At 39.9% G+C, this 15595-nt stretch overlaps 1 protein-coding gene across 2 annotated transcripts in view; it reads right to left on the reverse strand.

Moving 5' to 3' along the window:
* Window positions 1-15595, reverse strand: part of Brd7 (bromodomain containing 7) — a 33726-nt gene that overhangs the window by 10941 nt on the left and 7190 nt on the right. For both annotated transcript variants that reach the window (XM_051169295.1, XM_051169296.1), the window contains exons 5-9: window positions 10921-11065; window positions 7164-7274; window positions 2979-3163; window positions 1894-2017; window positions 1195-1270 (exon numbers count right to left, since the gene is read on the reverse strand). In XM_051169295.1, coding sequence (XP_051025252.1) covers window positions 1195-1270; window positions 1894-2017; window positions 2979-3163; window positions 7164-7274; window positions 10921-11065 — 641 coding nt within the window. The remainder of the gene's footprint in view (window positions 1-1194; window positions 1271-1893; window positions 2018-2978; window positions 3164-7163; window positions 7275-10920; window positions 11066-15595) is intronic.

Genomic DNA, 15595 nt, shown 5'->3' on the forward strand with positions numbered 1-15595 from the left:
TTCTATGGTGTTGGGCATGGCTTTGCTCATGCCTGGCAAGCAGTCTTATCAACTGAGCTAGTCCTATTACTGGTCACTGAATATAGGCTTACCCTTTCGGTTTCTGAATGCATCAAGCTCTTCCACTGCTATCCTTGAATCCCTTAGCTCACTTTTTCTTTTGTTTTGTTGTTGTTTTTTTCCGAGACAGGGTTTCTCTGTGTAGCCTTGGCTGTCCTGGACCCGCTTTGAAGACCAGGCTGGCCTCGAACTCACAGGGATCCACCTGCCTCTCCTTAGCTCACTTATGACATGACCCTAAATATCATCTCCTTTAGGAAGCCCTCCCTTTCTATCAAATCTTAGGCAGCCACACCTTGTCTTAGACACGATTACGGCTGAGCTACTTGGCTAGGACACTTAAGGATTGTAGACAGCTGTTTAGGGAGTACTCATCTCAGGGCCCTCATCGTTTCCTGTGATGTTTCAGGTGTCTTTACTCTTCCACCCCACAGGGTGTTAGAGTAAGGGACCTTTCTCATTTGCTTCCTTTCATATGCCTTGTGTAACTTATGTTCGGCTCCAAAGACAGAGACTTACACAGCAAAGAATGACTACTGGACATCACTTCCTAAATGTAGGAATTCTGTTAGTATCCACTTCTGTGTTCCTACTACATTCTCATGACAGTATAAAAATGCATTATCTACTAAACAAATTAATCTAGGTAGAAGCTAAGCTAGTTGTTAGCACAAAACACACAGCACCTAGACTCGTTCTCAGTGGTTAAGAGTTAGATTTATTAGTATTCAAGTTGCTTTAAATGTGAACCTTGTGTTAATGGTTTGGACATGAAGTGCTGCTTAAAAAGGCTGTACTGAAAGGCTGCACACATCTACTCTGGGAAGTTCTAGAAAATGAAGTAGGTCACTGGCAGTCAAGTTCTTGGCAGGGTCTTGTCCTGGCCCTCCTGTACCCCATAAGGGGAGTAACTGCTACTGCACGCTCCAACCACCTGTTCTACCTCAGCAGAAGCTCAGCACCAATGGAGCCAAGAATTCTGGACAGAATCCTCTCAAACTGTGTGCCCAAGTAATAGTAAGTCCTTTTTCCTGTGACCTGTATCCTGTCAAAAGCAAAGTCTGACCAACATGCAAGTTTTACTGTCCTTTGCAAACAGTACCAGGTTCACAGAGTCTGAAACTGTGATCCTACCTCCTACAATGGGATCCACAGGATGGAGAAGTCCTAACGTTGTTGTTCCATCTGGTTTTCTTCTTTCAAATTCACACTGAAATGACCGAAGTAGCAGGTGGAATAAAGTTTAACACATTCTATATAGAGAGAACACTAGCCATCAAGTGGAACACCCTAGGCTATCATCATTAAATTCAGAACCCTCATTTTCAGAGCTATGTCTACAAGGTACTGATAGGCTAGAGAAATGGAAGCTGAGAAAATCTAATTTTGAGAAGCTGTGTGGGCCATTAGTTCCCCCAAACTATAAACAAAAACCTATCAAAACTACCATAGGTGCACAAACTGCTGGGGGTTGGAAGGTGGGAAAATGCAGCCATGTATGAATCTACCTGGTTGTAAAACCAATATAATCAATACAGTGTAAGTTCAAAAGACCAGAATCTAAGTTAAGATAAAGTATGCTGCCAGGCATGGAGGTGCACACTTGTAATTCCAGCATTATGAGTGGCTGAGACAACTGGATAATGACTTTAAGGCCAGTATGGGCTACATACTCAAAAAAGAAAAACACCTAGTACTAGAGAACAGGCAGTCATACTTATAGACTCCTCTGTGTGTGCTGCAGTGATGGGCAGTTCTACGGCAGATACAATGACATGGACACAAGACATCAAAAAGCTACTGGTCTGAGGGTGGAGAGAAGGTGGCCCTCACCTGACTGTTTGCCAGTCGCCGTGTCAGCTTGCCCCCCGACTCTTGGACAACGCGCTCAATCTGCTCGTGCTCCCTTTCTGAGTTGCTGCTTCTCCATCTGTCTTCAAGCACATCTTTGTCTTTCCTGAGACACATATTAACACAAAGTTAAAAAGAAGTATCTAAATAAGTAAAATGAAAAATATTAAAAGGCACCCCAAAGATGAACACAGGAAGTAGAGACACTTGTCCTACGGTCACCAGTGTCACTTCCCAGCAACCTGGCAAAGGGTGCTAGTGTTACTTGCCTTACGCATTTTTTTATGGGTACAGTCATGAAAGTAAATTTTAATTCAAATACTATTTTGAAGAAGAAGTCTAAAATTTAAGTTAAACTTACTTTGCATTATGAGAACAAAGACCCAAAATGCTAATTCTAACTTTCCAGTATGGCTGGCAGAGAAGTACTCAGTAATTAGTGGTGTGAGTGGGTAGCCATGCCAGAGAATTAACAGCAGCTCTTTGGTTGAAAATGTGACACCTCAGTGTCAACCCATCTACTTAGGAACCCCTAAGTTTCTATGCAATGAAGTTATATAAAACACTTATGGAACCGAACTCCTTAACACTATAATGCCTTAATTTTCTGTCTTAAAACTAGTAAAAACATATATTTGGAATTGTTCTATGAGCTGTTTGGTCAATTTCATACAGTGCTGTATATGGCAAGATGGGTATCAGACTACTAAAATGCACTTTTACATCAAGAAAGGCAGTACGGATGTATGGGTACTTGGTTTTCCCAAGTCAAACTTGACTTAATACTCCTGTCTTGCTAAAACAAAACAAAACAAAACGAAACAACAAAAACAAACAAAAAAAACCCCTTTCGTACTGCCAAATGTATTACTTTTTTTTTGTTAAAGATTTATTTATTATGTACATATTGCTCTGCCTGTACACCTGCAGGCCAGAAGAGGGCACCAGGTCTCATTATAGATGGTTGTGAGCCACCATGTGGTTGCTGGGGACTGAACTCAGGACCTCTGGAAGAGCAGTCAGTGCTCTTAACCTCTGAGCCATCCCTCCAGCCCCAAATGTATTACTTTTTATTGTCCTTTGTGGGGCTTTTGAAGGCTTGTGTCTCGGCATCTCCAGAGTCTTCCCTCTCTCGCTGCCAGCAGCCACTGTCCTCCCCACTTTGAGAGGCATCTGTTCTATCTTTCTGCTTCCGAGTTTTCTGCAAGTCTGACATGAAGTCAATACTCTGCTTCAGGCTCTGAATTCTCTCCTAAAAATATTTAAAAAAAAATATTATATGACTGTTAATGAGTAATACATACCTGCTATCAGAGTCTGCACTTATTAATGAGGGAAGAGAAAGAAATATAAGTACACCAAAGGAACAAGGAAGAAAAAGTCCACTTAATTCAGACCACTTAATTTCCATTGTAAGAGGAGGCTTTACAAATATACTGTACTGTGAAAAAGTTAACAAGGACAAAGTATGAACTGGGACTAAGAATTCATATAGGTTTATCTTCTGAAGGCTAAGGAGTAATTGAGGACTTAGGATCTTTATATTCTGGAATTCTATGGTGAGCACCAATGATTAGCATTTTGAGTGTGAAAACAACATGTGTTAGGGGAAAATAAGTGGTTGATAGCATACTTTTTTATAGTGCATAATGTTCTTGCTAACCAGAAAAAACTTGGCTCCTATTTTGTTAAGCACATGCTTAATTTTCTACTGCAATAATGTGCTGTGAATATTTCATTTGTTAAGGGTTTGAAGTTTCTGGATATATTTTATAGAAGACAAATTTGTTCCTACAGATGACTTTGCCTTTTAGCTCTGAGAGTTTCTACCAGATAAACCAGAAGCACCACCTCTTGAATGAACACTGTAACAGCATGGAAAGCTTTTGTGGAGAAACAGAAACTAGAAAGAACTAGAAGTCAAATAACAGCAACATGGCCCAGAAAGGAGTGATTCCCTAAGGCCAGAGAAATAATGCTGAACCCCCAGGCCTCTTATCATCGCACTATAAGTGGCACAGCCAATGACAAACACCCAAGAGCGTGACTGCTGGACACTTTTGGGTTGTTGAGACAGGGTCTCATATAGTTCAAGGTGGCCCCAAACTCATCATGTAGATCTTGGTCCTCCCGCCTCCCTGACCCTTATGCAGTACTGGGGACTGAGCCCAGGGCTTTGTGCATGCTTTGCAAAGTACTCAGCCAACCGAGCTATCTCCAGTCTCTTTACTTGGCTTTTAACCTAATTGTAAAACTATGGAGTGTTGTACCAGACTATAAATAAATGAAGACACGACAGAGGCCAAGGATGCTCTCTAATAATAATGTATAATAAAAACAGCTATTTAACCAAAAACATATACTAGGGCAAATTCCTGCAGTGGAGGGTAAAGGGATACTTACTGCCAAACTGTCTTCCAGGAAGATTTTATCAGTTTGCACCAGTATTTGACAGTTTCTCTTAACTAGTGCCAAACTGAACAGTATCATTAAAACAAAAACAAAGCAAAACAACAACAACAAAAATAAAAACTCCTACTCAGTATGCTTTTTAAAACTGTGCTATTTTACTTCATACTTCTCAACAGTGAATTGGCTATTCACTGCATATGTCACTTAGGTAAGGTCTATTTATCCGTGGATCCTTAGTACTGGCAATAGACTGACACTGTAGCCACTTAATAAACAGCCACACAAGCAGATTTAGATCATAAATTCTCAGTAATTTTTAAAATTTCCATTCCATAATTTTGTAAAGCATTGAATAAAAAAACATTTAGGGACATTGTTAAATATGATGCATGTAATACTAAAGTATAAACAAGAAAAAAATTCTAAATTTAGAAATGTCATGGGAAAAAGTTTAATTTTACTTAGAAAGCAATGCATTTTCTTTTTTTGTAATTCATGTCTCCACATAAGCATGCTGTTTAATATAGCCTTCCTTCCTTCCAAGAAGGCTTACTAAATCTTGGCCTCAAGCCACCTTCTGCCTTAGAGTCCTAACACTTGGTGGAGTGCTTTTCTCTGTACCAGACAGCTCTGAGTTAAGCACCAACCCCATGCACAGGACAGAAACCGAGAAAGGCTGCACAGCCAGGTCACCGAGATTCTAAACAGCAGGGACAGACACAACGCTACAAATACTGCTATTTGTACCACAAAAAAGGGGACCAGAACATAGCATTCTCTCAAGTATTTACAGTGGTCTTTGCTTTGCTTTCTGTTGCTGTTTTAAGGGACAAGAACCTCACTCTGTAGCTCATAGCGGCCTCAAACTCCCGATCCCCCTCCTTCCATCTCCCAAGGGTTGAGATTATATCCCCACGCCTGGCCATCAGTTCTTTCTTTATAAAAACAACAGATGTGTTAAGTATTAATATTTGAGTGTAATGGAAAAAGTGACGGCTGTTACCATTTTTTCAATGAGTACTCGTAAGATCTGTCTCTGAAAAGATACCATCCATGGAAAGGAGTGCAGGCTCTCCTGGGAGTCTACACTGCTATACTATGTAGTGTTAACTCAGAAAGTCTACATTTAAAGATGTAGAACCACCGTTGTGAAGATCCCTTCTACCTAGAGTGTAAGTCAAAAGGAGGTGGGACATAGGAGAGTGAAACTCCAAGACATTTTTAAAGAACAAGACAGGGAGAGAGAAGGGAAAGGGGACAAACTAATCCTCCTGTGCCCAGTAAACTCCACAGACATTTCAGTTTGTTCGCTTGTTATATTGACTATAGCGTTTAGAGAAAATTGGTTAAAAGAAAGAAAAAATAATAACAAAGCACCACTAGACATTTCCTTAAAAATCAATTACACACTGGGTGTGGTGGTGCTTTAATCCCAGCACTTGGGAGGCAGAGGCAGACAGATTTCTGAGTTCAAAGCCATCCTAGTCTACACTGCAAGTTCCAGAACAGTCAGAACAACACAGTGATATCCTGTTACAAAACAAAAAACAGCAAAAGATATACATTTCTCTCCCCATCTCATATTTATTTTGGAGTGAATGAAGACTGTATTTTCTCTATGTACTTTTAAAATAAACAGGCCAGGTTTTTTAGGTTTTTTCAATATCTTTTAGGTTTTTCAAGACAGGGTTTCTCTGTGTAATAGCTCTGGCTGGCCTAGACTTGATTTGTAGACCAGGCTGGCCTCGAACTCACAGAGATCCACCTACCTTTGCCTCCTGAGTGCTAGATTGAAGAAATGTGCCACAACACGCAGCTAGAGGTCAGGGTTTCTCGCCGCCCACCCATCCCCGCATCCCCAAACCTGGAATATGGCTGTATTTTAGATTCTGAGAGTCTCCAAGAAACGAAACAAACATTTTACATTCTCCTAGGTGAGTGGGAACTGATGTTGTCAAAATATTAGGAGTGCAAGGATAACCATCCATTCAAATGTTTCCTTTTCCTAGGTAAGCTGATCCAAGAACTTCTCAAAGCCAAGCATAGGCACCCAGACACCTGCACACTGAGGCTTCTCTTCAACTGCAGAAATTTAATATAGGATCGCCAGACAATTCAGAAAACATAAGTGAATAAATACAACTATTTTTTCTTTCTCTAATTGTCTTAATCCTGGGCTTAAGTTCTTCATTCTGATTCCTTTCTACCTGTCATACTGAAATTCATTTCTTTGTATAATCCCTCCCCAATCTGGCTGATCCTTCTATTGTCTTCCCTATTTTAGCTTTTATCTGGAATTAGAAGTCACACTAGAAGTCTCTTAGGAGACTAAGATTGAGGCTACACCTTACCCCCCTTTATGGGTAAGACTCATTTACTTTGTTGCCATAATCCATGTGCAGTGCAGTTTAAGCTCTCTCCTGTAGCTGGGTGGTAGCTCACACTCTTTTCATTTCTTTCAGACAGTGTTTCTCAGTGTAGCCCTGGCTGTCCTGGAACTCTCCTGCAGGCCAGGCTGGCCTCAAACTCACAGAGATCTGCCTTCCTCCCAGTGGCTCACATACTTTATTATCCATTAATTATCAGCCTTCAAGGAAGGAACTGCTCGTGTAGAGAGGTAGGGGGTAGGGAGAGAGAGAGCACACAGATATCATAAATAAATGTAGTAATATAACTTGTGAAACAGAAGTGACTATATTTGAACATCTTGCTAACTTTTCTTGATAGAAATTATCCCCTAATTTCTCACTACTTTAATATGATTTGCTAATGAGGAAAGTGTAGCTTTAGCAAATATCTAGATTTTATACTATTCATTGATTTGTGGTAAGTTTCTTTACCTGACTAAGAATTTTCATTCCTGAGTGCAACAACTTCTTTGCAGCTTTATAATAAATGGTCTCTGGCTTGTTGTAAACCATCGCATTAGTGCACATCAGCTTGAAGTTATCCTGCAAAGAGAACATTAAGAGGAAAAATGCATTAGAGTAAGACTCTTAATTCTGTCTGAAATCATATAGGCCCTGTAAAAAAGTTACAAACAAAACCAAAAAAAGACATCTTTTTTCTGTCACCATTTATTAAATAACAACTACAGCAATTTAAGACTGACAAAATGGCTGTGTGGTGGTGGCACACACCTTTAATCCCAGCACTTGGGAGGCAGAAGCAGGAAGATCTCTGTGAATTTGAGGCCAGCCTGGTCTACAAAGCAAGTCCAGGACAGCTAAAGCTGTTACACCGAGACCTTGTCATGAAAAAAAAAAAAAAAAAAAAAAAAGACTAACAAATATTTGTACATTTGTTTCTAATTCTTAAGCATTTACTATCTCTGTATTGACCTCCTCCTCCTCCTCCTTCTTTTTAAATTTTGGTTTCTCAAGACAGGGTTTCTCTGTGTAACCTTGACTGTTCTGGACTCAATTTGTAGACCAGGCTGGCCTTGAACTCACAGTGATCCACCTGCATCTGCCTCTCGAGTGCTGGGATTACAGGTGTTCACCACCAACACCTGGCCTGTACTGACTTTCAATCTAGAATGTAAACTTAAAAAGTTTTTTCAGCATAATCATATAGCCAGGTGGTGATGGTGCCGGTATATGCCTTTAATCCCAGTACTCTGCTGTAAATTTGAGGCTAGCCTGGTCTACAGAGTAAGTTCTAGGACAGCCAGGACTACACAGAGAAACCCTTTCTCGAAAAACAAAAACAATGGGCTGGAGAGATGGCTCAGAGGTTAAGCACACTGACTGCTCCTCCGGAGGTCCTGAGTTCAATCCCAGCTACCACATATGGTGGCTCACAAACATCTACAATGTGATCTGATGCCCTCTTCTGGCCTGCAGGTGTACATGCAAGCAGAGCACCGTATACATAATAATAAATAAATCTTTAAAAAAAAAGGAAAGAAAAACAAAAAAAAAATCATATGCAAAAAAAATTTAAAGAGAATATATTACTCTGTGTTTAAGACAAATATTTACTTCAAATTTTAATTAAAAACTGGGATCAAAGTTAAATTATAACATTTTTTCCTGTCAAACCCAAATAAGCTGAACAAAAACATTAAAATATTTATGCTACCTTAAGTGTTTAGACACTACCAAAAATTAAACATAATTTGCAGACATTATAAAACCATGTCAAAGTGAAATAAACCTCAAGGAGGTTCAACATAAACTAGAGGAGGCGAATTATCAGAATTACACTGGGGCTTACATTTCAAAGTTGTGTGTGTCTTAGGCATGAGCCCTGCACTTTTCCCTAGGAGCATGTGTGATCATGGCACTGTCTTACTATTAAAACATGAGTGGGGGGATCTAACTTGAAATACCCCACAAACCTCCAAATCCACAACAAAGCCACTCAACTCTCACTGTTTAGTAGTGATGACAGTTTAGAACACTCTAAACAAAATAAAAATACAGACTGAGTTCTTTTTAAGTTCATAAGCAGACAGATTCAAAGTCCACAATAAATTTGCTATCAAGTAAAAACCAGATGAAAGTATATGTGGACACTTAGCTCTGGATCTCTCAGAATCTTACGTGAGCTACAGAGCAATGCAAGTGAAATAAGATATTAGATGCTTATGTACACTTAGTAAACAAACACTTGGCTACATCTGGCAGACAGTAGTGAGTTTATGAATTGGCAGATCACGTTAATGATTCTATCTTATCTGTTAAAGTAATTTGCTGGGACTTAAAACTAGGAACCAACTATATCTCCAGGCCGAGGTGACTTTCAGAGTTCTTACATTTTAGCTGCCATATAAGATGGCATTACTGACTTTGTGTGATGGCACTTGGTCATTCAAAAAACTGAATCTTTCTATACACTTTTTGTTTTTTGGGCCTGTAGAAAATTCCAGAAGGCTAAAATACTCCATTTTGAGTGTTGAGTCTTGGCTTAAACATACTCAAGAACACACTTCTACTCCCTCCTGTGACCATGTGGTTTGAATAGGAATGGCCTCCACAGACTCATGTGTTTGCATGCTTGGCCCATTAGGAGTGGCACCATGAGGAGGTGTGGCCTTGTTAGAGGAAGTGTGTCACTGTGGAGGTGGGATATGAGGTCTAATATGCCCAAGTTAGACCTACTGTCACAGTCTCCTGCTGCCTGCAGATCAAGAACGTTCAGCTCCTTCTCCAGCACCGTGTCTGCCAGCGCTACACTGCCATGTCCTGTCATGATGTAAATGGACTAAATCTCTGAAACCATAAGCAGTCTCAACTAAACAGCAATAGAAACCCTATCTACGACAGACCACAAGACAAGACCAACAACAACAAACCCCATCCTCTAAAATGCTTTTCTACCCAGCAACAAGGTCTGAAATAAAGTTTCAGACTCATTTTCACTAGATGAAAATATGTCAGGAAAAAAAATGGTCATTTAAGTAAAATAGTGGAATTCAGGTTTTCCAAGTAGTTAGATTATCACCTACACACTCAAACTAAAACTGAAGAGAATTAGATGCTGGCAGTGTGCATACATCTGAGCTGATTATAACAACATTTGAATTAAAAAAAAAAAGTTTACTGTTCCATTCCTTAACTGTGTAGTGCCCTTCAGGGTGGGTGAACATTACCATGGGAAGCCCCTACACCTACCCAAAGGGTAAATTACCTAAATCAAGTTACCTGTTTGAGTGGTCTAATGCAAACTTTAATCACATAAAATTAACATGAAAGCACATCCCTGAAATCAACATATACTCAGACTAAAGAGGAAACAAAACCTAAAACAAGAAATGCACACGCTGACCTGGTGACCTCTAGATTATTTCAGGGAGTGTGTGCACGTGACCAGACTAGCTGGCCAACAAGCCCTTAAGATCTGCCTGTCTCCACACAACCTCCTCCTCACAGTGCTGAGATTAGAGATACCTGCTGGTATGTGTGGCTTTACGTAGGTGTTAGGGATCCAAACTCATGCTTGTACAGCAAATATTTAGGCCACTAGGTTTTCATAACAAGTGCCTTATCCATCTTGGTGGCTCAGATTTGCAGATTACTCCAAAAAAAAAAAAAAAAAAAAAAAAAAAAAAAATTAACTGATTGAGACAGGGTCTCCACATAGTCCTGGCTGCCTTGAAATTCACTATGTAGGCAGGCTGGCCTTGAACTCACAGAGAATCATCTGCCTCTGCCTCCCCAGTGCTGGGATTAAAGATGTGTACCACCATGCCCTGCAACTAAATACATCTTTTAAAAAATCACCTTATTTACCGTGTGTGTGTGTGTGTGTGTGTGTGTCTGTCACACCACCCACTGCAGCACACATGGAAATCAGAGGACAACTCTGTGGAGTTGGTTCTCTCCTTCCATCATGTTGATCCTGGGAATCTGATGCAAATTTACAATTTTTAATATGATTTCTGTTTTACATAAAAGTTTGACTCTCAGTTTAAACGCATTACAGTTTAATCTACTTCTCTAATAAGAACCTAATGAGCCAACCTAGTGGCACACATCTATGATCCTAGTCTTTGGTAAGTGGAGGCAGGAGGATCAGAAGTGCAAGGTTGGGCTGGGCTAAAACAAGACTCTATCATCATAAAACAAAAGTCAAACTACTAAATACAGTTACCTTTAGTTCTTCTATGGACTGGTAGTCATTATTCTTGATCTTCTCTTTCATGGTACTAAAATCCATTGGGTGTTTAATTATCATGGAGTAGCCAGGAGCAATAAAATCCGTCACAGGAAATGAAAAGAAAGCACTTGGGTCTTTTCTGTATAGACATGTAAATGGTAATGTTATATTTTATAAAAGTGGAAGTGAGAATAATAAATCTTATATATAGAAAATAATCTGTTTCTTGTTGAAAAGTTGAAGAAATGATTTTCAAGACCAACTAATATAATAAGGGTCAGATAGTTTAAACAGTAGTACTCTTTTTTTTTTTTTTTAAAGATTTATTTATTTATAACATATACAGCTTTCTGCCTACATGCACACCTACACACCAGAAAAGGACATCAGATCTCATTATAGATGGTCATGAGCCACCATGTGATTGCTGGGAATTGAACTCAGGACCTCTGGAAGAGCAGGCAGTGCTCTTAACCACTGAGCCGTCTCTCCAGCCCAACAGTAGTACTCTTAAAGACACAGAACTCCTCTTAGAAGAACAGCCTAATTAACAAGCAACACCTTCTATAAGTAACCTAGACCGGCTAACTATGCAGTGACTCAACCTGGTTTATCTATGAATACATACCTGCAACCTTTCTGGTTCTATACCTAATAGGTATACATTCCCTTGTCCATAAATGCATATTTTCCACAAACAAATATTTCTACTAAGTACACGTGGAGGTTCCACTCCACAAAAGACATTTAAAAAGTTCCTGATGGGTTGTGGTAGGAACTGATAGGATGTGGGGCAGGGATAAGACTGGGCGTGAAGACAGGGACAGAAACTGGCAGAGGGTCTGGTTTTTCTGCTCCGCTTCCTTCCCCCAGGCCCTGACAGCCCACTTGGGCTTACTCTGTAGCAGTACCCTCCTGGCAGCTTCATTGTCTCTTCCAGACAGGCACCCAGCTGAGGCAGTGGCCTTGAGAAGTTAGCCATCTGTATGACCTTCTTGAGCCTAAGGCTCTGGAGCCTTACCCTACAGGCTATCTGTTTGCAGAGCATCTTCTGCAGATGCTCAGGACTGAAGAGGCCTCAGAGCACACATAAGAGACAAATGTGGGGGGAAATTCTAACCTAGGGGCAATAGAGATGTGCACAGAGTGCCTTCAGGCCTTTAAATCGCCTCCTCTTCCAGAGTAACTCACCACAGAGCAGGGCTTAGGAGCACTGTATGAATGTAATGGGGGAAGGGGTACTGTTCTTTAACAGATACTGAACATCTTCAGGAGGCAGAGGCAGGTGACAGCCAGGGCTGTTACAAAGAAACCTTGGTTCAAATAACCAAAAAGAACTGAAACTAAACATCTGAGTTCAATTCCCAGGATCAACATGGTTGAAGCAGAGAACTGACTCCTAAAAGTTGTCCTTCGTTCGATAAGTACCACATGCTAACCTATGGGGAGGCCCAGTGGCACTCAGAGGAAGGATAGCAGACTACCAAGATGAGACTTGATAGCCTATGATCATATAGGGGGGAGGAGTTCCCCCTCAGTCACATACATAGAGGAGGGGAACAGGGTGAAAGCGGAGGGATGGAGGAATGGGAGGATACAAGGGATGGGATAACAACCGAGATGTAATCTGAATAAAATAATTAAAAAAAAAAAAAAGTTGTTCTTTGACATTCATATGTGCGCTATGGCAAGCACATGCATGCCTATGTACAGACACCTTGACCCCTACTTGAGAAAATCAGTGATTCGTATCACAAATTCATTCTCAACTCTGGCTGTATATTACAAGAGGAACTTTCAAAAAATTAACTAATCTCAGCACTCGGGAGGCAGAGGTGGGTGGATTGCTGTGAGTTCGAGGCCAGCCTGGTCTACAAAAGCGAGCCCAGGATAGCCAGGACCATTACACAGAGAAACCCTGTCTCAAAACCCTAAAAACAAAACCCAAAGACAGACAAACAAACAAAACAAAACAAAAAAACTAGTGGGACAGGGAAGATCCACTCCAATCTCACTGTATAGAGCCTCTCTTAAGGAAGGGCTCCAGTCATTGGTGGAGCCAGGGTTCAGTGTGGTATTGGTGTTTGAGTACAAGACACTGGTATTTTTAATATTGTCAGGGCTGAGTATCCATGCTCTACAGACTAGCTCCTTATACTACAGAGTGTAGTGGGGAAGGTGTCAAGAAAAACTTGGCAACAGGGAAAGGTTTCTGAAGGTACAACCAAAAACTAACTGAAAATCGAACTTCTATCCAAGGTGTTTCTTTCTGTCAGGACTTTCTGCTGTGGCGTGACTTCACTGTAGCCTTGCCCTTGAACACACATACGCAGTTTCATGCCATATGATGTTGACAAATGCTGTCCAAAATGCCGTAGATCAGATTTAAGACTATTTTATGCTATCAATTGCAGTGTCTTTTACTATACGAGCAAGGTTTTCAGTTTTTACCCAAACACAGTGGTTCAATCAGAGAAAACAAGGTGTATTAATAGTTTCTCACTTTATTCCTCAGTATGCAGCTACCAGGTTAATGTATCTTTGGATTGTATTGTCTTAAGAATGCCTGATTTTTAAACAGACATTTTAAAACTTTTGAGTTGCTTTAAGTATCATAAAAAATTTAAGATGAATTCTGGCTTGAGATTAGGACTGAACTCATAACAATTTCTGAAATTATCCCCAAATAGTTCTTTGTGTATTATATATTATGTGAAGCAGCGTTCTCAGCATTGACAATTATAAATTAAAAATGTGTCAACTCAGAAAATCATTAAAGATGCTTCATGTTCTACATTATCAACCGTCCAGCAACTTTAAGATCTCTGTCGTTTGTATGCAAATTCACTTTCATCTTTAACAAATGGTAAAAATGGATGCACATCAAAGAATGTTTTAAAATAAATTTCAAGCTGGGCCTGGTGATGCACAGCTTTAATCCCAGCATTATTATGAAGGTACAGGCAGACACAGGAGGATTTGAGTTCTAGACCAGCCTGGTTTACATAGTGAGTTCCAGGACAGCTATAGCTGTGTAGAGAGACTGTCTCAAAGACAAACAAACAACAAAAACAAAACAATAAACAAAAAATACATTTTAAAAATGTTTGTATGTTTGATCTGCTTACCTATTTTATGTTCCTATATATTTAAAGCTGCACAAACATTGGGTGAAAAGAGGTTATAAGGGAAAAAAAGAATTAAGCCCTATTCTATAAGATTAGGTCATCAGACAGACTTGTCCGCCCTGTAAACTTGGCATATCAATTTTTTTTTTAAAAACTTCAAATAGCAGCGATAGTAAATGATTAAAAAGAAAAGTCACAGAGCAGCAATTTTAAAAAGCCTGTTTATTCTCTTCCCAGGTCCAATGACAGAGCTGGCATACCAAACTGGTAGTTTCCTCACTGACAGATGATGACAGAAACTCAGGACTAACAATTATTTGTTTGAGTTATAAGAGAGGTGGAACCTGAAATCAGTCTATTTGAGAGTGCTTCTTTTATTCCTATGAGGTAGATAAGCTGCAAAACCAGTACATAATGCCAGACAGCAAACATCCACTGTGGAACCCACACATTGAATTACAAACAGCCCACAGGGTCACTATGGGTAACAATCTTTACCAGTGGCTGACCTCTTACCGTTGAGGATAAAGTGTCTGCATTCCCTAAAACAGTCATTTTAATATAAAGATCACCTTGTTCTCTAGCCAAAAATGGTACTATCAGAATTCATCAAGTACACTTTTTTAAAGCCAGGTTTAGTTCTGGGCTTCAAGGATAAAGATCATTCAATCTAGATGCCATGCACTGAGGATACACAGCTATGGCAGTGCACAGGGTAATCCCTCATACCAATCAGATGTCCATTTGTTACTGTGTGTGTTAACAACCCTTATCTCTTAGTGTTATAAACTCCACTTAAACCTGATTATAGTCTCATTCTTGTTTAAAAAAAAAAAATCAATCACCAAGGCTAATCACAAAATGTGGTTCTGGGTTCTCATCCTCAAACTGCTCTGATTAATGGATTTCTCTGGACTTGCAAATATTCTGTTCTTATGTTACAAAAGCCAAAACATTTCATAGTCACATCTCCCAAATGGGATACAGTATCTAATACTTAACTCTCCTCTCCTGGACTGCTGCCGATAGCACTTTCCTAGCTATTCCAGCACCTAAACAGCGGCTAGCCAAAGCTTGGTATAGTTGTACCTGCCTTTAATCTCTTGGGAGGTAGAAGTAGGCAGATCTGTTTGAATTCAAGGCCAGCCTGGTCTACATGGTGATTTCCAGGACAGGCAGAGCTACATAGGAAGACTTGTTTGTCTCAGAAAAATCCAAAGAGGCTAGTAACTGCTGATTTTAACTGAAAAGCCAGACAGATGTTGAGAATGCAAACTGTATCAGATTTTTTTAAAAAAAAGGATGTGAAGTGCACTAATGGATACACAGCTAGGAGAGAGGTTCTCTAGAAGAATGCATGCCCAAGACCATCAATCCCAAGTAATGCATCTTTGAGTTGGAATTCAAATTTGGAATAAAAAATGCACCAAAATAACCATATTAGTTACAGCTGAGTTCCTCTTTTCTCTTTATGAACTCAACACTGGCTTAATCAACCTACCAGAATATTTTCGACAAAACCCACTACATTTAAAAGGAGC

The sequence above is a fragment of the Acomys russatus genome, chromosome 26 (assembly GCF_903995435.1).
Source record: "Acomys russatus chromosome 26, mAcoRus1.1, whole genome shotgun sequence".
NCBI classification, from domain to species: Eukaryota; Metazoa; Chordata; class Mammalia; order Rodentia; family Muridae; genus Acomys; species Acomys russatus.